The sequence below is a fragment of the Betta splendens genome, chromosome 17 (genome assembly GCF_900634795.4).
Source record: "Betta splendens chromosome 17, fBetSpl5.4, whole genome shotgun sequence".
Classification (NCBI taxonomy): Eukaryota; Metazoa; Chordata; class Actinopteri; order Anabantiformes; family Osphronemidae; genus Betta; species Betta splendens.
In genome coordinates this window covers 13,437,449-13,462,550 of record NC_040897.2, presented here as the reverse complement: position 1 = coordinate 13,462,550, position 25,102 = coordinate 13,437,449, and the positions used below count along the sequence as shown (strand labels likewise).

At 40.8% G+C, this 25,102-nt stretch overlaps 3 protein-coding genes across 3 annotated transcripts; 2 read left to right on the top strand and 1 right to left on the bottom strand.

Annotated features, from left to right (window-relative positions):
• Nucleotides 1-16,575: 16,575 nt before the first annotated feature.
• On the top strand, nucleotides 16,576-19,903 carry cdcp2 (CUB domain containing protein 2). The gene is made up of 6 exons (XM_041068259.2): nucleotides 16,576-16,642; nucleotides 16,800-17,147; nucleotides 17,310-17,651; nucleotides 18,537-18,890; nucleotides 19,029-19,207; nucleotides 19,352-19,903. Exons 1-6 carry the CDS (start codon nucleotides 16,576-16,578, stop codon nucleotides 19,655-19,657), a joined length of 1,596 nt encoding a protein of 531 aa, XP_040924193.1. The 3' UTR covers nucleotides 19,658-19,903.
• Nucleotides 19,706-21,600, bottom strand: tceanc2 (transcription elongation factor A (SII) N-terminal and central domain containing 2). The gene is made up of 4 exons (XM_029131915.3): nucleotides 21,155-21,600; nucleotides 20,925-21,066; nucleotides 20,466-20,659; nucleotides 19,706-20,177 (listed from the first exon to the last, which is right to left on the bottom strand). Exons 1-4 carry the CDS (start codon nucleotides 21,251-21,253, stop codon nucleotides 19,989-19,991), a joined length of 624 nt encoding a protein of 207 aa, XP_028987748.1. The 5' UTR covers nucleotides 21,254-21,600; the 3' UTR covers nucleotides 19,706-19,988.
• Nucleotides 21,601-21,933: 333 nt separating this feature from the next.
• Nucleotides 21,934-24,834, top strand: tmem59 (transmembrane protein 59). The gene is made up of 8 exons (XM_029131911.2): nucleotides 21,934-22,164; nucleotides 22,380-22,485; nucleotides 22,704-22,798; nucleotides 22,994-23,146; nucleotides 23,250-23,322; nucleotides 23,640-23,754; nucleotides 23,836-23,953; nucleotides 24,132-24,834. The coding sequence occupies exons 1-8, from the start codon at nucleotides 22,009-22,011 to the stop codon at nucleotides 24,282-24,284; spliced, it is 969 nt and encodes a 322-aa protein (XP_028987744.1). The 5' UTR covers nucleotides 21,934-22,008; the 3' UTR covers nucleotides 24,285-24,834.
• The last annotated feature ends 268 nt before the right edge of the window (nucleotides 24,835-25,102 follow it).

The following is a 25,102-nucleotide window of genomic DNA, read 5'->3' as shown; positions in this document are numbered from 1 at the left end:
CCCCTCGCCCAGATTGTGAGCATTGCTAAGCCTCCATGAGAGGAATAACCTGAAATGGAGGAACACTTCAATGTCGCCCTTTCCTCCTCTCCTCCACAAGTGATTATACAATTGATTTTTTTTTCTTCCCACCAGTGGTTCCTGCTATAGGAGCAGTAATAACAATTTATCTTGGCTCCTTGTTCCATTACAGCAGAGCTGCAGCGAAACCGAGGAAAAGTGCTGTGTTTTATGATTTATGGAGGCTATTTGACCTGTGCTTATTAGAGGGATCTACGGAACGTGATGCAGACTTTGGAAATAGACTATGAGCTTTGCACCGTAATGGCAGTGTGAACATGGCTTTGACAGAAGATGGAATGGGTATCCATGCTGATTGAAAAACAAACATGACCCGGTCCAAACTGATGCTTAAACAGATATCAGCTGTGCTGCAAGACTTCTACTTGTTACCTGTTACCACATAATAAGAAGACGATCTAAGTTCTGATCAGCCCCAGGTGTGTGATATAATTAGGCAGGGATTGAGTAAAGTTGTCTCATATCTTTAAGCTGGTCCTAGTTTTTGTTGGAGTGATGCCTGAAGGAACAGCCCTCTGGTTGTTCTTAGCTGAATGGGGTTTACTGATCGGTTTAAGCGTGGCGTCTACCTCTCTGCTTGCCTCCACCTTGTCCCCAGCTCTCTCCTGTGGCTAGTGATAATATTTAACTGCTGACCTTATCTTCTCTCCCCTACATCTCCTCTCCACCAGCAAATGTGGAGCATGTAAATGCCTGACACAGCTCTACATGTAGCATGCTAATCCATCTGTGGCCCAGCTGATTAAAGATGAATATCGTTGGAATGGTAAACACAGGCGTGCCCTCGGAACATTCACCACTGAGTATATCCACCCAGGACCATGTAAACGATTACACTCCAGCCAGCCTAAAATATTACAGATCACAGGACAAGATTATTAAACCAGGTCTCCTTAATTATAAGCAAACAAGCCACAAAGTTTAAGTATAATTGTTTGCTTTGTAGAAAATGCGCTCAATGTTTTTCTGTCAGTTAACATGCTCAAGTAATGTGACTTTATATGTAACTAATGCTATATTATTTGTACATTTCATTTGCACATTATATTACAGGGCACATTTCATCCACAGAAGGCTACTTGGCTTGATTGTTATTATAGAGTCAGCAGCACATTATTATCTTGTTGCTATTACAATCTATGATAAGACTTCAGCAGAATGATGTGAATTTTTTCTTTTGTGTGTAACTATATTCCATTAATTTTGAAACATGGCCAAAAAAATAATTTGATAAACACGCCTACTTTTCAGCACGTTACAAAATGTAAATTGCTGCAGCGTCTTTGGGTCTTTGGAGTATTTTAGTGCTAAATCCTTGTCTTGTAAAACATCGCAGAACATGTGGTCTAGATAACTCACAAATGTCTTTACATGCTGTAACAAACGTCTTCTTCAGCAGACAAAGATAGAATATGTGCTGCCTTCAGCTGATCGATAGTGGACCACCTGAGACGTGTGCCCTTTCTCTGTAGGCAGAGTTGTCATTAGCTAGACAAGGAGCACAGAGTTGAGGAAAACATAATACTGGTACACAGGCGGCACACAATATCTGAGAAAACAACAACAGAAAGCAGACAACAATTCTGCAAAAGTGATGGTTTATTTTACAAATACCATGAGTCGCAATCATTATCTCTGTGGTGCCAAGCAGGAGTGCACATTGCAGTGCTGGCATCATATGACGTGTAGCTCGCTCCTGAGACAAGCCACTGGGCAGCCACACAGGAGAACCACAGCCTTACTCAGGTAGACTACAAATGAATCAGGGGAGCCATTTGTCATCACCCATATGACTAGTTTGGCTCATGCCATCTTCCAAACACAATACCTATATACTATATAATGATACTAAGATACAAAACAATACTGAGTACAGAATACAAAAAAGGGCTGAACATAGAGCCCCTAAAAACAGAAGAAACCTTTTGTATTATGCAGTAAAAATGGTTAATACGTGGCATATTCTCAGTGCTGACAGTGTCGTGTATGCCTGAAGCACGCAGGGGAACACGAGTGCGATTCAGCCCTGTGAAAACAGTACACTTGTAGGACATCTGCATTCTAAATAAGACCTTTCTTACTGAGCTTGCACAATCTCAGTCAAGGGTACTTTACTCATCCTGCATTCAAGGGCAAAATAGTTTGACTGACATCACACCGCAAGCACAGATGCTGTAGTTTGGGAATTGTTCCAAAAGGACATGTAAAAATGTCTCACAATGCCAATTACAAATGCTATGAAAATAATATCTAACCCTGAGGAATTCTGAGTAAATGTAAACTACCCTCTAAAATGATTTTACATATTACACTACATTTTATGAATCAGTGAGTCCTTTGTTCTAGATTCTAAAATTCCTCCTAAAAAGTTTCAACACAAGTATTTCAGCTTCAGAACATGTGTCCACATAAGGGTGATTTAGTGGCTGCCCATTTGCAGAATGGGATAATTATGAGCTTGTAAAAATTGTACTTTTAGCTTTCCCTCTACTCTGTGCTCTCTGTTAATCTAAAACCAGCCACCCTCCAGATACCAGCTGGCATCTGGAACATAATTAGCCTCTCCACCACTAGGCCAATGAGCAGCATCCATGGCACAGCATTTACACACTGAGAGCAACAGATCACACCAGTCCATTTCCATTTTATACGTCAGACTCACTAGCCACACACATGCGCATCAATACCAGGAGATGCCTATATCTGAAGAGGAAGGGAAGCACCATAAATCAGAATTACTATGCATGACTGTCACTTCAAAGATAATCAAACAAATTAGAAATTCTTCAAGTGTTCACGAATGTTGGAATGAGTAATGGATAATCCACTCTGCTCCCACATATTTATTTATTTTTGTTGTTTTTTCAACAGTGAAGAGTATTTCACATGCATATGTATGTGGAGTGCTACAAGGCAGGTACAAGCCTAAACAAGGACAGAAAAAATATGAAGAGGGAGCAACAAGGGACAATGATAAAGGCAAACACAGACAACGGTCTAGACAAGGTAATGGATATGGGTAAAAGCCAATAATCAATATGCTTCTACTGGCAAGTGATCATTATTAGCACCTCCAGACAGACTTGAGACGCAGCTGGTTTCTTAAGTATATGGCACACTGCTCGTTAAGGTTCACAACAGCTACTGCTGAAGCAATAAGGTATTTGTTGATTGCGTTGTCACTGTTCTGTTCAACATTACAGTAAATGTTATATTTTGGTGTTATCTTGGAAATACTTCCCCCTGTGCTCGTGGACAGATGTGACTTGTTCTTGGATTTGATCTCCCAAGCAGTAAACCAGTCAATCAGAAAAAAATGAATAGAAGCATTATTTAACAGAACAAATCCATTACAGGCAGAGGTAGCTTGAAGATGAGAGAGCTTTCTAAGTCTGGGTTTTCTTTAACATCTATCTGGGAATAAGGGTGGAAAGAGTTATTGCTGATCCCTTAATCAATAACAGTTAACTGGGTCCTATTGCGCCAATAAAGCTGCTCGCTCGACAGTGTGGTCCAGAAATGTTGGGGTTTTTTCTTGGTGAACACGTCAGCTTCTGTAAAAACTTTGCTTTAGGCCATTACTGTAGTCAAGTTTCTCAATTAAATGCTTGCTGTATATTGAAATGAGGAACTAAAACTTCCATCCCCCAACACTGTAAACTAATGACATAATATCCAAGAGCCGAGGGCCTCATCATGCAGCCATAAAGTTTAATAAAGCACAATGAAATGTGATTTTCACTTGGTGCCATTCATTTCCATAAGCCCTGCGTTTACTACCCTCCCGTGTCGCCTGAGTGTCTCTGTGGAGTTGTGGAAAGTGGGGCTCGCGCAGGAGCGGAACACTTTCACAGCTCTGTTTTCATTTAGTGTCATTAGAAATTCAATTCCCAGCAAATGACTTTTTAGAATTTCACAGCAGTCCCTTAAGATGTTCTTGCATGACCCACTTTTGTCTTAAGAAGCACAGGCTTCTCTTCCCCGCCAACGTTCGCGATGCACATGCATATTCCTCAACAGCTGAGTCCCAGTGTTCATGTTTAAGTGTGGGTTTGCAGGCTTCCTGTTGAGGCTGCCATGGTCACTGCAGGACGAGCTGGTCATTTGCCTAGAGCTCCCTTGGTGGGTCGTGGCAGCCGGCTTATTTCGGTTTGTGCACAATAACATCCATCTAACCTATGTGGCTGTGTCAAATAGAGCTATGTATAAAAAGAATATGAAACTACTACCATGGGAAATGGCTAGAATGCGTATTTCGCTGTAATTTTACACTTCTGAGAAGCCCTAATCCTAGAACAATCTTAATTCATCAAGATCACAGGCTGATTTCCACTGGTGTAAGAAAACAACTTCCTCTCAGGTTCTGCTGATTGGTCACGTCAGGTCAGGTACACTGTACGTCAACAACTAAGAAAGTGGAGATTATGTTCTGTGATTTGCCCCATCTGTTAAAAGGTCGATGGCGAAAACGGCAGACTTGTGTCAGCTCGCCTTTTGAAGGTAAGCAGAAAGAGAATACAGCTGACACTTGTAACTTTAAGCGTGAAATGAACACACTCATTTTTCTGTCTGTGCAAACAAGACTTAATAAAATGATGGGCTATAAATCTAGTCCTCCACCTTTCCAATTTCCTGCTTCACTGAGCATCCTATGGCAGCGAGGGACCACCTATCCCTGAGAAATACCCCTATAAAAGGGGCATCACGTGTAGTAATGCCACACATATGAAATGTGTAAAAAAGTGATTTCACACTAGGGGATTTTGACCACTTGTGACCAAAAGCAAATTAAATCATGCCAAAAAAGCAGATAAGGGTCATCAACTGTAAGCTGAAAGTTGACTAGTAGGCCCCAAGAGGTAAGACCATACTTTGGGACATGATTTGGGAATGATTATTCCAACAAAAACTATCTCTATTCAGGTCAATGACACTGTTCCCCTTTAAAAGTTTAGTCCTAACGGAGCTAATGAATGCTCCACTACTGAGTTTATGAAGCGTACACCCTTGCAGTCCACTGCCCCCAAGTTGATCTTAAATATCATCGGTCGAGTGTCTGCTGGCTCTGACAGGTGGTCCTGTGTTGGGGAGCAGGTGACCCCACCACCCTCCTTTCCCTGTCTGTCAGTCATGATGACACAGGTGACATCAGGAGCTGATCCCGCTATGATGGAAAGGGCATTTGCACAGCATGCACGTCTTTTAATAGCCACTATCCAGATCAAAAAGGCAGATAGCGACACACAAATTTACCCACTTTGAGTACACACAGTCAGACAGAGGGTCTCCACACACACACTTACATACACACACCTATTATTCATACAAACAAGGTAACCTCCTGAGCAAGAGGACAAATTGTTTGTACTCGACAAGCACAAGTGATAGAAGTACTACAGATGCAGTATATGTCAAACCTTGTTTGTGTACTTCTAGCTACCTTTTATTATAAAAAGTGGAAATACAGCAGCTCAGTCAATGACCAACATTTAACATCATTCTTGATAAAACTAATAACTGGCAAAGCTATTGGATACAAGTGAATGCGGAAATCTAAATTTAACAATAATGATTCATCGATACTAAAATAGCATCATTGGAGACTTGCGGATCAACCTACTGAACAACAGATGTGTCTGTTTAATCTAGGCTGGAGACTATACATCTAAGACAAACATTCATATAACGAGACAAACCAGAGAAAACAATTGAGGAATGATTTATAAATTATTTATATATTTTTTTTATATTGCACAGTAACCTTCATTGTGTCTTCTACATATAGTATGATTGGGAGGTTTGTTCAAACGTTTAGGTTTGTTCACTGCCTACCTGTATTTCTAGTCATGTAACACTTCTCAGGAAAGTGACTGTTTTCCAAGGTCTCAGGAGTGAGTTCGAAATAGTGGCCAAACAGTAAAAACAATGGGAGAAACCAGAAATCTGTCCTTTAAAGTGTTATGTGTATGTTCCATTTATTGCGCCACTACTTGTACCCACAGGAACAGAAATAGTGCACTCTAGCAAAGAAGGATTGTGAACATGCTGAATCTTTCACATCCTTGCTCTGAAAATAACAGCGCGCTTTGAGGAATTGTGAAATGGCTGATGTGTCGGAAAGTTCACGAAGATGTACTGTGCACGTCGGTAACAGCAGAACAGAACGGCCTCCCTAGAGTAACAACAGACAACACAACCCCTTCCTCCTCTTGTTCTTCCTGTCATCATGCTTTAAATCTGCCTCTGCTGAAGACTGTGGGCTGTAATGGATGTCCTTCTACTGTGCTAATTGAAACTGAATCTGTGGGTAAATAGGTCCATTTGGTCAGGCTACGCTTTTAACTCCAGTTAATGCACAGAGCAATTTGCCTTGGCATATGGTATGGTCTCAGGCTCAGGGGAGGAGTTAGATTGCTTCAGTTATGGAAGGTGAAGGTTTAAAAAAACAACAAAAAAAACAAGTGCTCATGGTCTCAGTATTAGGGACATTTTCACAAATGCTGCAACACCACTATTGTTGAGATTAAAATAAAACTCTTTGGAAGAAAGTTGTTTTACCGAACTAAAGGTCACAGAAAGCTGTGTTTTGTTGTTTATCCCTGAAAATACACATCAAAAAATAGTTTTTTGCCTTAGAGCAATTTGAAATTTGTAACCTGTTTTAAAGTCTGTAAGACATTAAGAAATTTAACCCCAATTCGCAAAATGTAATCAGGGTCACTCATGCAAATCCCTCATGACATATATAAAATATTATTTGTGCATATTCAATACTAATAGTTTATTTTAACGGTCTGGCATTTCTTAAAATGCAGCGGAGCCGTGTGAAGCTGTTGCAGGTTACATAAACTTAAGCTTTAAAAATCTAGATCTAAAGGGTTAAACTTTCCCTGGAAACCTGCCCACTACACTTGTTCCGGCGTGTATAGAAGGGCCAGGTACAGATAGGCAGCGACCTTCCCTACATTGTCGACCTTCTCCCTTTCTACCTACATCTATTTCATAGCCAGAGATGTCCTGGCCAGTTTCTTAACTGGTCAGCACATTCCCAGTTAGCAGCACTCCCCTCTGGCTTCAGTCTTAACTGCAGGGTCATACACTTTGCAGCCTTTGGCTGGAAATTGGAAAACAACTGCAGTATCTTCTATTAGATCTCTGCTGTGAGCCTGTGTGTTTGCCTGCGTGTTTGAGCTGGACAGACCTAGGAGGTGGACAAGTCATAATTGGGAGCACTTGGCTGGTGTTCTCCAGTGTATTCAACCCCACCTGTGCCTGGCTCCATCTCAAACCCCAAGGCTTTTGTTATTTTGTTTGCATGAACCTTTTGTTTCTTGTTTTCACATCGTGCCCTCCACACATGCTTAGTTATTGACACGTTAACCCTTCTTGAAGAGGAGCTTTATTTTTGGTATTTTGTGTTATTCTAGGTAATGTTTTTAAGTGTGTACCTTTTTTCATTTTGTTTTGTTGCATGTTCATTTTCTTATTATTTTTAAACACATGTTTTGAAATACTGAATGTTCATTGTGACCGAAAACACTTATTTTCTCCTTTTCCAATGCCTTAAAAAAATACCAGAACTTAAAATTTAATTCAACCTTAAAAAATGGTCATTCTTAGTAGAAACCTTTGGGCTTTGGAGCCAATACATGAGAGTCAAATGCAGTATTGTGCAGCTAGTCTGGCACTCATAATGTGTCATCTTGTTATCTATTCTAATTCCACAACAATTCAAGTCTTTTCACTGGATTCATTAGCCATTCAAAAAATATAGCACAGAGAATGACATCAACCTAAAGACCAGCACATACAGTATCAACTGAACATAAAAGACCTTAATAAAATCATCTGGGTATTTATAGAAAACCATACACTAAAGAGGAAAACGCTGTCAGCAGGAAAGGGCTGAGAAAAATAAATGAGGGTCATGACACCCCTATTTTCACTTTTTACTCCCCGGTACATGTTGGTAGTCTCTAGTCCCATTCATGCCATGTCACAAAGCACAATTTAGCCTCAAAGGACCAGCTGAGAAAACATTGGCTTACCCAGAACATCCGCACAAGCTGCCCTACCGGGAAGCTGATGAAGTGGTTATCACGATACATAAGCTGAAGCAGATTTCCATATTCCATTCCTGGAGACAAAACACGTTTGTATGAAGAAGGGACACACGGAGCGGGAGATGTAGACCAGGAAATGGAATAATCTAAGCTCAGTGACCATACAACCTTTCAAAATAATAAGGTGACTGTGGGTGTATGTAGGCAGGGAGGGAGCCTGGAAAGATTTTATCACAAGAGAGCAAAGGCGTATTAATCTTAGTCACACGAAGACGACGGTAAGGGAAGAACTCAGCAAAGGTTAATGGGTGTAAACGGAGTAATAATGTGCTGCATTGGAATACTAAACATGCAGCACAGCAATCACTGCACTTTGTCATACGTCATTCTACATGAGGTAAAAGCAACGCATACGCTGCTGACAGAAAACAAGATGAAAAACCGCACAGCAGCTGCAAAACTGCATGAATTTAAAAAGGAAAAAGAATTGTTTGTGTGTGGGAAGCTCAGCTGGTTAAGGCTGTCAGCTTGAATCTGGCTCAGTCTTTCCAGCGTGTCATATCCGCTCATATTTCTTAGCAGAATAATCTCACAACATCTTAAACATCATCAACAACCTACACTTTATGCAAATAATCCATCGCAAATCCTCTTCAGATACTGAGTGAAAGATAAAATGATAACCATTTTCAGTTCAATATCTGAGTCACTTATGACCTTCATAATGACAATAAAGAGCAACCAAGGCAGGAACCAGCAAAGCTGGCACAAACTACGGTACATCAAACCTTGAGTGATTTAGTTCAGCCTCTTTTGGACACTGCAGCAGGCTACACGCTTCATATCTCTGCTCCAAATGCAAAATCAAAGAGAGCAAGGATTCATCAGCAGGTGATTTCCCTCATCGTCTCAGCGTGGCTGTCCTGGCAGCTGGCCGGGTACTCGCTGTGTTTTTTACTTCCCACTAACTAATTCAGAGGAGAATTAAAAGGCCATGTTGAAAAGTAGCAACCGAGCTCCAGGGATCACTTTCATGACACAGACACCTGCAGAGAGCAGTGAGAAAAAAGGGGAAACCACGCCAGTGTCTAATTTCATGTACAAACAAATGTATGTTCAAATGATCAAGGACTTTTGACAAAAGTTAACATTTTTATCAGCAGGCTTCCAGACCAGTGGCTTCCATTTGATTTAAGACAAACAAAAAAAAAACAGTCCTTCCACTTTCGTTGCTTTAGATAGCCAGGAAGATAAATCATGAGCGATCCCGACCTTGGTTGTCACAGCTCCCAAAACAACTCAAGTCCTTCCAGTAAAATGGGATTTTGCAGCTTTTGAACTGACACCAGCTCAAATGTAACCACTTAGCAGTTCTGAATCATCTGAATCAGCAGAGCTTGTACAGTCTGTCAGTCAGGGTCCAGGAGTGTTCCACATGAAAGAGCCCAGTCTTTAAATTAATTCAGGAAACACCCCATTATCAAAACTGCCTCATTTTCAAAAACATTATTCCTACTCATATACACGGTGCATTTGCCAACAAATTCCTGAAAAGCAAATAATTTTTGACATTTGCTGAGCTCACCATCAATGCAAATCTGAGCCTCACAACATCAGCATAGCAATTTCCCTTTCCCGCAGAAAAAAGGTGTTGTAATAGGCATGTTGCTGGTTCAGAACAACAATCCTACCCTTCCAACACAGTACTGTGCAACATCAATCAGGGCGGTGGGTACTAATGGAGCCTCAGTGGCCATCAGAGAAGGGCAGTCTACTGATAGATGAGGGAACACAGCACAAACAACCCCATGCACACAGAAATACACAGACACTCACATCAGCCTGCATTCAAGTAATGATAATGTCTTATGAGAGGCACTGACGATCCACCCACAACACTGAGGTTCACGGATATGGACAACATAGGAGTCATAAAAAGTGAGAAAATCAAGCAATATCTGCTTACTCTTTTATTACACAGAAATATTACCGCTATTGTTTAGGAGGGAGACTATTTAATTAGAGCGCTATTAATCACAGTAATTGGTCATTCTGCATCCCTGGAGTGTAACTGGCCAGTGGTTGTTAACCTTCTGTCTCCATCACTGCTGATGTCCCCAGAACTATTAATATACTGGTAGACATCATTTTTAAATGACCCGAGGGAGGAATCTTTATTGGTTCTCGATAAGAGGATTATTATCTCCTGTTTATTCATGCAAGGTGGACTATTCCTTAAGAGTAGTTTGAATTGTAGACATTGTATATCCTGCACTCGCTGCCTATTGCACTTCTGGTCAAATGCCCCGTACTTGTACATGCATAATGGCAATAAAACTAAATCTAATCTAATTTAATTGGTATTTTGTTTTGCTAAGAACTAGTGGTCGACCACGATTAATCAGGCAATCTTTGACATTTCTAATTAATCGCTTCCTGGTACACTCATTCCAGGCAAACAGTCTGGAGGCATTTCACTCATATGCGACTAAAAATGGCCGTGCATTAATGTAAAAAATTGTTTAGGTGCACCACAGTGACTCACTAGGATGCACATCATTAGCACATTAGAGCATCTCAAAATAGTCCTACAGTTCCAGCATTTACATGACAGGCTCTCCTCTCTGGGACCATGGGCAGGGCTCAGCTCTTCATGCAGTATTATAACACGTAACACAGGTTACGCTGTAGTTTTTGAACAAAGTCATGTCTAATACTCAGAATCAAAATGTCACAATATAATTAGGTTATGCTGTGATTTTACGTCCTTGTTTCCTCAGATTACAGCAGCGTTTGGTAATAATGATATAACTGTTCAGATGGAACACCACACGCCTCTGTCGAATACAAGCCTTGATGAAATTAGTTTCTATATTGCAGTATAAAGAAACATTTTCAACTCGTGTGAATGTTTAATGAGACGCACATTGCGGGTATTCTGCATGTCCTCTGTGTGTACATACAGCTGGTGCCTCCTACAGCTCAGGAAATGAGTTGTACATTACACCATCTGTCTAAAAGCAAAGAGCAGATTGAAAAGCAGAAGGGCCACAGAGGTCAAAAGGGTCGGCGCTAGGGAAGAAAACGTGATTAGATAGGCTGGATGTTGGATGGATGGATTGCTGATAGTTTCAGAAAACAAACAGTGAGTGTCGGTAGGAAACGTAACATCTGCTGAGCCATGCAGCAACTCTAACCTTACGACATACCACCACCTCCCCTCCATGGCTCCTGACAAAAGACAGTCCTAATTCCTATAGACACTAATTAAAACTTTGTCACTTGTACATAAATGTCAATTTAGGGCATTTGCGCAGACATGAATAATGAATAATACTGTCGTTCTTTCTTAATGTTAAAATGAACAATTACAAGACTATTGTAAGCGCAGTAATAACACATTTTCACCTCAGTGCCCTCCTATTTGTCATGGAGTATCTGAGCTGTCTATGTCACCAACTCCTGTCCTCATCCACTTCATCATTCTATTCTTTTAATTACTAGTAATATGCAATATTCAATTCTCTTAATTGCTATGTAAATATTCAAGCAAGATCATAGGAGGCGCAATCTTGTGCTATAGATGATGCATTATGAGTCAGATGTTTAGTACCCAGTGAGTAAAGGGTACTAAAACAGCTTAATCAAGTGCTCTTGCTATGGGCCATAATTGTACTCTGTTTATGTGCCAGAGCCCCCCCCTTCCGAGTTCCTGCTATCTGGAGTATTTACACTGCAGCATCACTATGTGAATGATTAATTAAAATGCTGTCGCTTTTAGCCCAAAACAACACAGCCGTCTAGACAGCTCAGTTGGAATTGATTTATAGGGCTTTCTATTTGATGCTTTACTTTTAAGCATTTGCTCTATGAAAAGCTGTGAAATGTATCATTATACAGAAACACTCCACTTATCACTGATGAAAGTATATTTCAAACTGTTCCTCTCACAATTTTTTGCGCAGTTAGCAAAACTAAACTGATTTATAGTGAAATTGCTGATGCATGAGCAAAAATAAGAAACATGTCCTGAGTATTTATTTTTAGAGAGATGTGTGATTCCAAGGTTGCATTTTGGTTTAGAAAGTCTGGCTTTGTGATTACAACAGATTGTGTGTATAAAATACAGGCTTTTATAGATTTAAGGCAGTCGAAGTACAGAGTATCTCCTTCCCCACCGAGGTCTTCACAGCTGAGACTGACAAAATACAATCAATTCTGTCAGAAAATACTTTAAATACTGAGCTAAAGGCCACTTATTACAAAGGTTCTGCTATGTCCAGACCATCCTATCAATTGCACTGTGTTACATTACATCTCAAATGCTCTACTCAGTACAAACCCGTAGGAAATAACCAGCGTTGAATGTCCCATGAAGCTAAAATAACATTAAGAATGTGCCTAAACCAACATACTGTACAGTATTGGCCTCCACTAGAAGTGAATGGCACCGCTTCACCTAAACCCATCAAAACAGCGCATTTGTACTACACAGAAAAAAGCCACACAGCTCAATTATTTCCTTCAATGACACCACTGTATTGATACTGTTAATTTAGTCTCTAGCAGGAAAAGTGCCGTTGGGCTGGTTTAACGTCACATAGCAACTCGCCACATAAATCAATCAAACACGTGCAAGGAACAGTTCCAGAAGATACCAGTGAACATGTGACTGGACTCGTTCCACTGATTTCCTTTCCTCGAAAGTTGATATGATCTAAAGATGCAGCATAAATATGAAGGTTTTCAAGCATTGTGGGATTTTACAGCCATGGTCATGACTTTAGAATACAGACTAAAAGGAACTGGGTCCCATCCTCATTAGACAGACAATCAAATCGCCCGTGGTCTCGTCTAAAACCTCTAATATTGCATGCGTGCGCTGTAAACCAGCAGGAGCCAGTAAATGTGGGCACAAAGGCCCTAAAATGACCATGTGTGGCGGATAAGAGCTGTTTGGTGCTTGGGGTGCCTCCACGTTGACCTTGGGCTGTGTGTACACATCAACCGCAATATAATCTAATAAACACACAGTCTCCTGCACTTAAGAGTGATTTCTCTATGGAGGTGAAATTGAACTGGCGCATTTCACATCCCTTTATGTCATATTTACATAGTTACAACAGCATACTGTACTCAATTAGCTGCCTTGGTGTAAATACAGACAATAGGAAACCCACACAGAGAATATTAATGAGTCAGTGGGAGACAGTTTATCTAATAAAGAAAGAATGTGTTCCAAAAAAATAAAAGAGGTTAAAGGTTTAGGCAGAAAAAAAGGATAGTAGCAAGCAGATCAGTATACGGTTAGCTAACATTAGCAGTAGCATCAACATTAGACGTTCGCCCTAGCAAAAGTAGCAACAAACACTTACCTTTATTAGGAAGAATCACAGAAAAACGTCTCGTAATCACTCCTTGAGTCAGAAACAGCGACGGTCAACACAGCCAACAAAACCTGTTGCAGTGAAGTTGAACCGTTGGCTTGTTAGCTAGCTACGTAGCATTCTCAAAAATGCTAATTATGAGACGAAAGATGCTAAAATTGCTTTAACCAAATTTATTACCTTATCACAGGTGTCTTTCTGCTTAAAACATGTTGACTTCAGTGACTTCAGGCGAAACAAGAAACCTAATTTCTGAATTGAATAAACCTATTTTCTTGACAGGTCTTCACACATGACACAGCAGGAAAATCACAGGTGACGTCGGTGATGATAATAATAGTAATCACACTGCACCTGTGGCAACTAATTACTGATACAATAAATACCATGGCTCTAATAATAATAATAACAGAAAAATCAATTAAGTATTGTGTGCAAAGTTAAATTAACATAACTAACTGATTAAAGACCTCTGGCTTTATTTGTCCTTTGGTTCAGTTTGACGGCCTTTGTGTGAAAGTAAAACAGCTAATAACACGCACGTAAATGTGTTATGAAGCAGAGTGAAGGTAGCAGAAGTCGTCACAGCCGCACACTGATCTTTTCTCCTTTCTGTTCCTTAACCTGAATAATGGATTTCATTGTCCCTCATAACTACAGAGCCGGGCTTAGCTCATTATGGTCAATAATCCAATATGCGAGCTCTCTGAATTGGCAGCGCAATGACATATCAATGTTGTCCTTGGTCCAGAAAGAAGGTGGAAATGTAACAAAGTGGCTTAGAGAAATGTTAACAAAATCACTGTGAGGGAGGAGAAAGAAGTGTTGTGGCTTTGAGCGAGGACCAGCTGGGAATACAAGGTACAAGGTTGTAGCAATGTTTACTGTGAACTCATTGGGTTTGGCTGCTCCACCACTGCGCCAAACGTCACTACTGCTACATCAGCTCATTTTAATGCTAACTGCAGCTAAGGAATCCCATCAAAAGATTTATCTGCTCAAAACAAATGAAAAAAACATGAATGAATCGCAGTCCTGAATGCGTGCATCAGAACTATACACTGCATAACTATATTCATGGTTATCCTTAAGCCTTCTCTGCAGAAACTCACCATGCATTAAATAAAGACAAATCATGCTGACCTAACGACATATAGCTCTGGATGCACTTGGAAATAGCTGGGAGATGTTCCGCCGACCTGCAGGCGCTGTGTGACGCATCCACTTTTTATTGTCCTGTGACACATATGCTTATATATTCATCTCATTTCTTTCTTTCAGAGAGAATTCATCACGGAGCGCAGCCTCACCAGCAGTCCCTATACACCCATAGCGGAATCTAACATAATCTGTTTTGATGTGTTGCAGGCAGATTACTTCTATTCACATTTTTCCCAAATGTCCACAAATATCAGCACTCGCATCGTTTGCCTTCGTCCTATTTTAATCACAAGATGCCAGATGCCATAGCTGTCAAGTGCCCCCGCACACAACACACAAACACGTATTTAGACACTCCTCTCACCTGCCAAGCAGCTAAATCCCTTCCACCTCTGTTTTATTTCATAAATGCCTTTTTTGTTTTGCTAAATTTACCACAATGCTTAATTTATGTAGTGTTGGCCCCAAATCATTTCATTAAGCCCCAAAGGGACACCAGGTCAAAGCATGCGGCTTGTTTCTCTTTGCTGATGAATTTATCAGTAGTATTTGTATTTCTTTTTTAGTATTTACTTTCTAATAGGTGATTAAATTGCTCTAAACAAACAATATCTTTCTAAAACACATTTCGGCCCTGCCCAGTATCCACATCCTTGAACAATGACGAGCTTTCAGAGAGGACAGAATTAAAATTCAAAGGCAAGGCAGTTCATTTCAGTTCCAGGAACCGCTGTGTGAAAAACACTTGACTGATTTTAATCACATTCTTATTTATTTCAGCTTAGAGCTCAGCTTGACTTTTCAGCAGCCAGTGGCGACTTGCAGTGCGCTTTCGCGGGCCAACAGCACCATCTAGCAGGTCTCCGAGGGCCCGGCTCGGCTCGTGGAGCCATTAGGCGCTCGCTCTCAAAGCGCTGCTGCAATAGCAAACACTTCTCTGCAGAATAGGGTTTTACGAAGAGTACTTTATATCCCTGTCTGTCATACACTCCACTGAGTCAGGATTATTGCTGTGTACATGTGTCTGCACCATTCAGTAATAAGACTTCCAAGCCAGGAGGAATGAGTCATGGGAAATGATTGGCGTTTGGCAAACACATCAAAATCTCTATGGCTGAGAGTCATTGCATTATTTCCTCGGAAACAGAACCTAGAGTGTAAACAAAATTTGCATTAAAAAGCTTGGATTTTTTGGGAGAGGTGACCTTGCTTAGGAATCATAATGCAGTGTCTCCCCCTGCATATGTTTAATTAGTAAACACTGACAAAGGGAATAAATCATAAAAAGTTCTCTCTTAGATTAAAGAGCAGAGGAGCCAGTGCTGGAATAGAAACCACTTGCTTTATGGAACTATATTTCTTTTAAGATTATCATCCGACAGCATCACTAATGCACAGCATCCAGTGGTAACATGTTGGTGCCTTTGTGTCACTAGACGGTTCTGCCCCCGGCTCCACGACATCAACAGTCCTAGCATCTTCTCTTCCTCTAATCACTCTAATGAAACCATTAATAACAGTGACAAATGTGATCATCTTCAGTTCTTCCCCCCTGGTTCTTTTATCAGCTCCACCTGCAGCTGCTGTATCCAGTGTGTGTGTGTGTGTGTGTTTGTGTGTGTGTGACCGTCATTAAATATGTATAGCGCCCCTCCAAACAGTGTCCTGACAACCCTACTCATGCTTATTGGATATCAGTCATTAAAATTTAGTGAAGAGGGCAAAGCGTGGCCTGGGTGGGTATCAGCTTCCTCATTCAGGGTGGATAAATTTTTCAAAGTCCCATTACCTCTACAGCAGCGCGGCCGATGTTTCAAGGCTGCATGCTCTGACACCGGCTGTCTGTGCTGGTACTGAAGCTGAGCCGAATCAACAATAACACCATGAGTCCCTGGGTGGCTCTATTGATTAATTTACTACTGGCTGTTGACAAGGCGGATTCTAAAAAAGGTGAGTTGCTATTTGTTATCTTGACGGAACAAAGCTTGATTTTTATGGGACTGCTTCGTCTTGCAGGTGCGGTATGTACAGCTAAAGCGGGCTGTCAGTTCTTCATTGTCAGCTTGTAATGCACTTTGAGAAGTCCTTTGTTTCTTTCCATTTTCAGATGTCAAATGTGGAGGGATCCATTCTGCTCCGTCTGGGAACATCTCCAGCCCCAACTTCCCAGGCCCATATCCCTACAACCTGGACTGCTCCTGGCTCATTGTGGTGGCAGAGGGCTCCTCCGTCCTCCTGACCTTTCACCACTTCGAGCTGGAGTACCACACCAGCTGTGCTTATGACTACATCAGAATCTACAATGGCATATCGGAGGATGAGGGAAACCTCCTTGGGACATTTTGCGGTGACATCGCTCCACCTCAGTTCACCTCGTCCTGGAATGTCATGTCCATTATCTTTCATTCAGACCGCCATGTGGCCCACAGGGGCTTCAGCGTTGGCTACAGAAAAGGTAACCTGGTGTATCTGATGCAGTGTGACAGTGGCTAAGTGTCCCCAACTTTAGTTGACTGTCTCTGGCCACGTCACAAAACCTTAAGTCAGCACTTAGCTCAAACAGAACTTTCTCATACTGTATAATAACGTGCAGTCCTGTGGCTGCTGTCCTCTCCAGACATGTGTGGTGGCTTCCTAACTGGCCTGTCCGGTGTGATCACCAGTCCGGGCTACCCTCAGGAGTACAGCAACAACGCCGACTGCTCCTGGTCCATCCATGTGTCCAACAGCACCGTGGTCACCTTGGTCTTCCTGGATTTTCAGCTGGAGAACAATGAAGAGTGCAACTTTGACTTTGTCGCCTTGTTTGATGGGCCAACAGTCAGCCACCGCCACCTGGGCAAATACTGCGGCACGGACAACCCCCCCTCCGTCGTCACCACCTCCAACCAGCTCTCCGTGGTTTTTAAATCAGACTTCAACATCGGGGGACGAGGGTTCAAGGCCTACTACTACTCAGGTAAGAGGTTTGTTCTATAAATGGAATCATTTAAAGTGCTTTCAGTAGCTGGCTTCATTCAGCATCTATACTTGTTTGAGCCTGTGTAATTGTGTAATTAAATATGTGACACTACAATATTACTCAGCATCACCTTTATTCCCAACAAGCACACGTCCTCGACTCTTAGAACAGAAGCTCTGCAATGAAATATTTGGAGTTATGTACAAATAGCTTTAACATTGAATAAATAATTGGGAGGTATAATTAGGGTAATGTTCATGTGTTGAAGAGAAAGAGCAAATGACATCATACTGGGAATCTTAATCAAGGCAGATGAATGACCCACAGCAAATCACACAGGATCCTGTCTTGAAAATTGAACACTTCTGCTAGAATGCAAAGCTCCATCACTGACAGAAACTGGGCAGAGAGGACCTCGTCACCCGTCTCACCCTATTCTTACCGTAAAAGTCCTTCAGTTGTCAAGATAAAGCTCAGACTTGAATCCAATAGAAACTCTGCAAAATAACTTTTTGACAGCTGCTCACCGTCACCTTTTGACCTCGTCACATACTGGATAAGAGAATCAGCAGTGCAGATAAAAATGCATGAGCCAAATGATGCACACACCGACGTTACACATATCAGTGGAAACACACAAATAAGTTTCCCTTCTGAAAATCATTTCATCACTTCATCAGGAGAAATAAAGCCAAAAGACCAGCTTGACATTTTGGCAAATCCACATATTTGCTCTGCGGAAAGTTAGATGAGAAGATCAATAAGACTCCCACAATCATTACATTGATCTTTCCATCCAAGTCAGTTCAAATACCAAACTGCACAGATTTTAATAAGCTAATATAAGATGATTAACCTCACGGAGCAACTGTACTTTCACAGGTGAATGTCAGCAGGTTCTATCAGATGTAAGTGGCAACTTCAGCAGCCCCCATTTCCCCAACATCTATCCCAACAACATCAACTGTCACTGGAGCATCACTCTAGCAGCTGGGTACCGCATCAAACTCTTCTTCCCCATCATGGACTTAGAGGATCGTAACAGCCTGTCAGACGAGTGTGACTATGATTCCGTTGCTGTTTACGACGGAGACAGCCACACAGACGCGCTTCTGGGACGCTGGTGTGGCAGGGAGCAGCCTTCCTCCCTCATCTCAAAGGGAAACAAGCTGCTAGTGGTGCTCAACACAGACAGAAATGAAGCTCACAGAGGGTTCACCGCCTCGTATCTTGGAGGTAAAAGTTGATTATATTGGGATGACATACAAATTTAGAATCCATGCATTTATTTGTCACACAGCCTTGTGTTGTAATTTGTGACTTCAGTGGACTTAGGTTTGATTCATGCGCTTCTTTTTCTCCCTGCAATTCAAGTGGTGCCTGTAAATGTTAGCTGCACAAGATCAGAGTTCACCATTTTGATACCTCAGCAGTCTTTACCTCAGCTGGACCGAGAGAGTATCTACCTGGGAAATCCAACCTGTGCAGCGCAGTTAACGGCCACCTCGTATAAGATACTGGCTCAGTTTGTCAACTGTGGTACAGCAAGCCAGGTGACTACCCGCATTCTCATCCTGGCACACTATAATAGGCAAGGATTTACTATACCTTAGCTGTTAAACACACCATCAAAGAAAATGTCTCATAGAAACAGCCTGTTTAACTTGAGTGTAACACTAAGTCATATTGCTTTACAGAAACATCGCAACATCACCATGCTGGTAAATAAACTCTACATTGATTTTTCTGATGGGAAGCAGCATAATGTACAAGAATATAAGGTGCAGTGTGATGCCCTGAGGAAGATTGCATCGGTGTCCATTATTTCAGCAGAGGAGCGGCGTCTTGAGGAGCAGGCCCAACAATCTGACACTGATAGTAACATCGATGCAGGAGAGAAGAAAGCTGAGTCTCATGACTTTAGTGATATTGTCTTCATTAGCATCTGTGTTCTGGCTGTAATTCTGATGGTAATAGCTATTGTTTGGCTTGTGCTGCTTTAGTCATTTATATTGTGCACATTGAACTGTCAAACAAGGAAAGGGCTTAAATTAATTTGTCATATTTTATTGACTTTCTATGTTTACCGACAGTATTAAACAAAACACCGGTCAACAAAGACTCCATTATTTCAGTACAAACAATGGCAATTTCATCACAACCAACAATAAAGTTTCATCTTCTTGACAATAAGCTACAAGCAGTAAAAAAAACAGTGTGCCACAAAATGTAAAAGTATTTTATATGTCTAACCAAAAATAAAAACAACATGTTAAACAAGCAGAGGCCTTTATGAAGTGTTTATGATCTGAAGTCCAGCCTTGTTATCATAAATTATTTCTTGTATTTAGAAACCAGCTGGTTGACTGTTGTTAAGTTGTCCTTTACCTGAGTTTTGATCTCCGGATGGTGTTTAAAGGCAAAAACCAGTGCCCTAACAGTCCTTCTGTACGAGCTGCTGACTAACCGGGAGCTCTGGTGAAAGACTTCTCTCTCTATGTTGTCTATAAGGCCAGAATCCTCCTGTAGTTTACATCATAAAATACAAAAAATGCAGTATATTAAAATATATAATAGAATAAAAATATATAATAGAAAATAGAATATTTTTGTTAGTCATTAACTCAGTCGCACTATTAAAATACTAAAACATTCGTATGTAAAATATTTTTTTTAATGTGTAACACACAATAAAATAAAAACATTTCTGCAGTGTGTTACTAAATTATCAACATTGAGTGTAATTTTTCTGAAGTACAGAACTAAGTAATTGTAACACAAACATTTCCTCACTGAGAGGATCTTTCTCACCTTGACCTCCAAGGCTTCAGACATTAGTCTTCTAGCATTGCTCCGCAGTCCTTCAGATTGCTTGTCAGAGCGCACTTCAATAGATGGCTTATTAGAATTCTCCTCAATGAATGTCCTCCAGTCAGTGTAAACCTTTGCTGCCATTGAACTCACCTCAGGATCCTGATGCTTTCGCATTTTGTTTACAGTGAAACCTTGGAAGAGAGAGACTTTTGTTATGTATTGAAGTAAGTTAAACTATGTGAATTTGACAAAGGGCCTAATATGATTGAGGTAAACATATCTTTGACAGCTGTTTGCACTTTGGCACTATAAGCAATCTGTGCCACAGCCTGAAAACGTGTAATATAATGCTATAATACACTCTTATGCTGATGTGTTCATACAAATATTGCCTTGTGCCAGGTATTAAACCCCACCACATGAGAAGCCACACAGAAAGCTAGACTTTGTCCCTACCAACTTTTGTGGATTTGAGAACCTCCCTGGATGGGATCTTCTTGCTCAGCTCTGTCAGAGCGTTTAGCAGGTTGTCCTTGCTCTGTTCTGGCAGTTCCAACATAGACTTGTAGCGCATGATGTCCTCAATCACAACGACCCTCTGTAAGACAGATTAATTAGAAACCAACCATGTGTCTCAGTAGCATTAACTTTCCCTGATTCATTCACGCATAGCACTGTTATCTTACCTTTAAAGACTCTAGTGTAGTTTGCTTGTAAACCTTCTCATTGGCTTTCGACTTTTTTGGTGTTTCCCCTTTTGGGAGTCGCACTACAAACTTGTCCATATTGTAAAAATAGCAATAAAGCAGTTCCTAGATAACAGTAAGGTGCTAGCTAACTGCTAACTGTTATTAGCGTTTAGCTTTATTTAAAATGACCTAAAATTTAGACCCGGTTAAAAATCAATTTGTCAAATGCACTGCTGAAGTGGATCAAAAAATCAGCCCATACCCGATGCGTGTTTAAATGTGCCTTTATGGCTGAAGCTGTGACAAATTACCTGTTTGTTTACATACAGTTTTAAATGCTAGAAAGCTACTAGTAGCGTCACAGCTATATTAATGTTGCCTTCAAATCGGAATCGGAAACTACATGAGTCTCGTATAAGGTATACAGTAAGTGCGTAACTACAAAATAATAAAATAGTAAAATTTTAAATATAAAAAGGTAGAAGATTTAAAAAGTTGTATTTACATTAAAATACATTCATTTGTGTTAGTTATGTGTGCCTTTTCAACCTTTGTTTATTATATTGGTATAATTAGTCTGTCTTCATTCCATTGTACTTTGTACTATGGAATATATATATAAATATATATTAAAAACAAAACAAAAACACAAGCAAATTAAAAAATGATATATAATGTGTGTGAATGATTTCCGAGCACAACAGTTTACAACAGTTTCATACTTTACGGGGAAGCCATAACACACCAAACGCTTATGGACGGTCTCGTGCGATTCAAACTCTCGCGACAACATAAAGCAACGGGGAAGGAAGACTAGAGTAGTGTTGTTTGTTTAGGTGTTCGCAGACAAAATGGGCACTCTTTCCTGCTTTGTCTTTATTCTAGAATTGTTCGCGCTGCTGGCGTGCACATCGGCGTCCACCAATGTGTTCGGTAGCGTCCTGGGAAACACCGCATCTTGTCATAAGTCGTGTGAAATGACATACAGTTTGCACACGTATCCACGGGTGAGTTCTCGTCGCGTTGAGTAAAGTAATTTCTGCTAGCGTCAACATCCAGCTTAGCTTAGCTAACGTAACCAACGTTTGGTAGCTCAGCACAGCACTGCGCCTTGATTTTTATAAAATGTCGCTTCTGACTTATATACATGGTGATATGGCGTCATCCTTCGCGGGTCTGTTGTAGTCGAGACATTCAACTGGTTCTGTTGGTTGTTTTGCAGGAGGAGGAGCTCTACGCCTGTCAGAGAGGATGCCGTCTCTTCTCCATTTGTCAGTTCGTTCGAGACAGCGACGATCTGAACCAGACTAAAACCGATTGTGAATCGAGTGAGTGTCTGACCTGTTTAATGTAGCGCCTTGTTCAGGCCTCTGTCACAGCTGGTTACTGCCATAACTTGTGGCACAGTTGTAGTTGTCGCATATAATCAGCCCTATGTTTACGAGTCATCTTCCACAACAAAGGGGCATGGTCCAAACACTCCTTTGTCCTGTTGTTATAATCCTGCTACCATCTGTCACCTTCCTCCACCTTTAAACTTCCGCAGCCTGTCATGAAGCCTACACCCATTCAGATGAGCAGTTTGCATGCAACCTGGGCTGTCAGAACCAGCTGCCATTTGCTGAGCAGCGGCATGAGCAGGTATGTATGTAATATTCATTCAGGGGTTGTGTCAGTAGAGAACAGTATGGGCACAGGAAGTTAGAAACTGTGCTGTCTGGTAATTGCATCCAGCCTAATGCCACTACATACAGTGTATATATATCATAAAGAGATAATGTAACATTTTACTTATAGGCACAAATTAAGTATAACTAATTTAAATAATTTCTTTAGTTGGAGGCGATGATGCCCAGGATTCACCTGCTTTACCCCCTGACCCTGGTCAGAGGATTTTGGGATGATGTAATGAGTCAAGCTCACAGCTTTGTCACTTCCACATGGACATTCTACCTCCAGGCTGATGATGGCAAAGTTGTCATTTTCCAGGTATAGTACTGAGTTTACTTTTATTATTTTTATCTAATTTTGGATTCTATATGCGAAGAACAGTATGTTCTGTTCTACTCTAGTTCTGACTTCTGTTTTGCAGACTGAACCACAAATCAAGTTTTTCTCACAGTTTGGAATGGAAAAGGAAATTAAAGAGGAGCCTCAAAACAACTGTAAGTCTTTCATATAAACATAATTCACTTAACTCACAGAACCCTGGTGAATGTGTATTTATTAGTATGGTTAGACCTCAATAAAAGGGAGTTCTCTGTGTTACCTGGTATAAATTAGACGGGTTGCATCCTTCATAGGAACAATGTGGTGATGAGGCTGAGCGTCTAATAATGGGATGTACTAAACAGAAAGACTAGTACAATGTTGGTTTTTGCCCTTTGATGCAGATAAAATAGACATTATAGTAGCTGCTCATCCGTCCTTATTAAACCGATTATGTGTGAGCGTTTAAAATTTCCTTTTCCTATTTTTCCAGTCCCTGGGCCGGTTTACAAAGAATACCAGCGCACTTTAATCCAGGAGAGGGACAGAGATATGTACGGTGACCGTAGCTATGAGGATGATTACAACCTCTTCAGCTGTCTCTCACGGTGGGTTAACGCACATTCATGTGTTCTATAGACAGGCTTGTTTAAGTTGCAAAAGATTCACAAGTGTTCTTCACTTTATAGGAACCCATGGCTGCCAGGGTGGATCCTGACCACAACTCTAATCCTGTCTGTATTGGTCCTGATTTGGATCTGTTGTGCAACTGTGGCGACTGCTGTAGACCAGTATGTACCTGCTGAGGTTAGTTCTGGGCTGCACTCTTTTAAAATTGGCAATTTACAGAAAGCAAACAAGGTTTTTAATGTTTGTTGTATGTTTTTGCACTGAACAGAGTAGTGACACGAAGAATTAACCTGGTACAACTTTAAAATAGCAAAACCTTTTAAACAAATGACCAATCATGTTTTTTTTCCTTCAGAAATTGAGCATCTATGGTGATATGGAATACATTAAGAAAGACAAACTGACTCCATATCCGGCATCTTCCCTCCTGATCATCACCTCCAAAGGACTAGATGAAGAAGCTGGGCCACTACCCTCCAAAGTGAACCTGGGCCAGTCTGATATTTAGAAGCCAAAGCTGTAGCAGAGAAGTGACATCCTCCTTTATGAATAATCTTTAGTTGATTTTTATCCACTGGCACAAGATCTGTTACAGGTCTGAACTTGCAGAATAACTTGTATTTCTAATATGTGTTCTGATTGTCTCCCTTTTTGAAGCATTTGCATTTGGAGTGGGTTTTTTGTATATTGGTGTATTGAGGCATTATATTTTAGTGCAATGCGAATCAAACTGGTTTGGGATTTTTTTCTGGCATGTGCATTAGCTCTTTACTGGTCTTTTTGTTTTATTAAATGAAGGTAAAATTAACTATTTGTGACTCTAAGTGATACAGGTTTCTCCCAAATCCTCAACCTTTGCTAAAATTGATTGTGCAAATATTTCAGACTATTGTTTGTTCTGTTTCATTGGTACGATGAAGCATAGGGACAGTACACACAGTGGGTCTGTCCTGCTTAGAAGGGACTGGTACAGTAAACCAGTACACACAGTAGCTCTTTCCTACTTAACTGTTGTCTGTTTTAAATATGGATCAAAATTAAACACACAATGGACAGAAGTTTTTGACTTTTTAAAATGCTTCTATTCAATAAATATAACCACATAGGAATGTAGTTAAGGTCTCTATTTGGATCGGCAGTGCTATGGAGCCGTCTTAGCACCTTTTTGCTGCTTTATGTTCCACGACACGGCCTCTAAATCAGGTCATAACCTTGCTGAAGTCAGGTTATTGTGCTTCACGATCCTGACAGACAAAGCTACAATCAAAGCTGCACAAAACCAGTTCACTGAATTAACTGGCGTGGCCTGATGAGTGCACTAGAGTT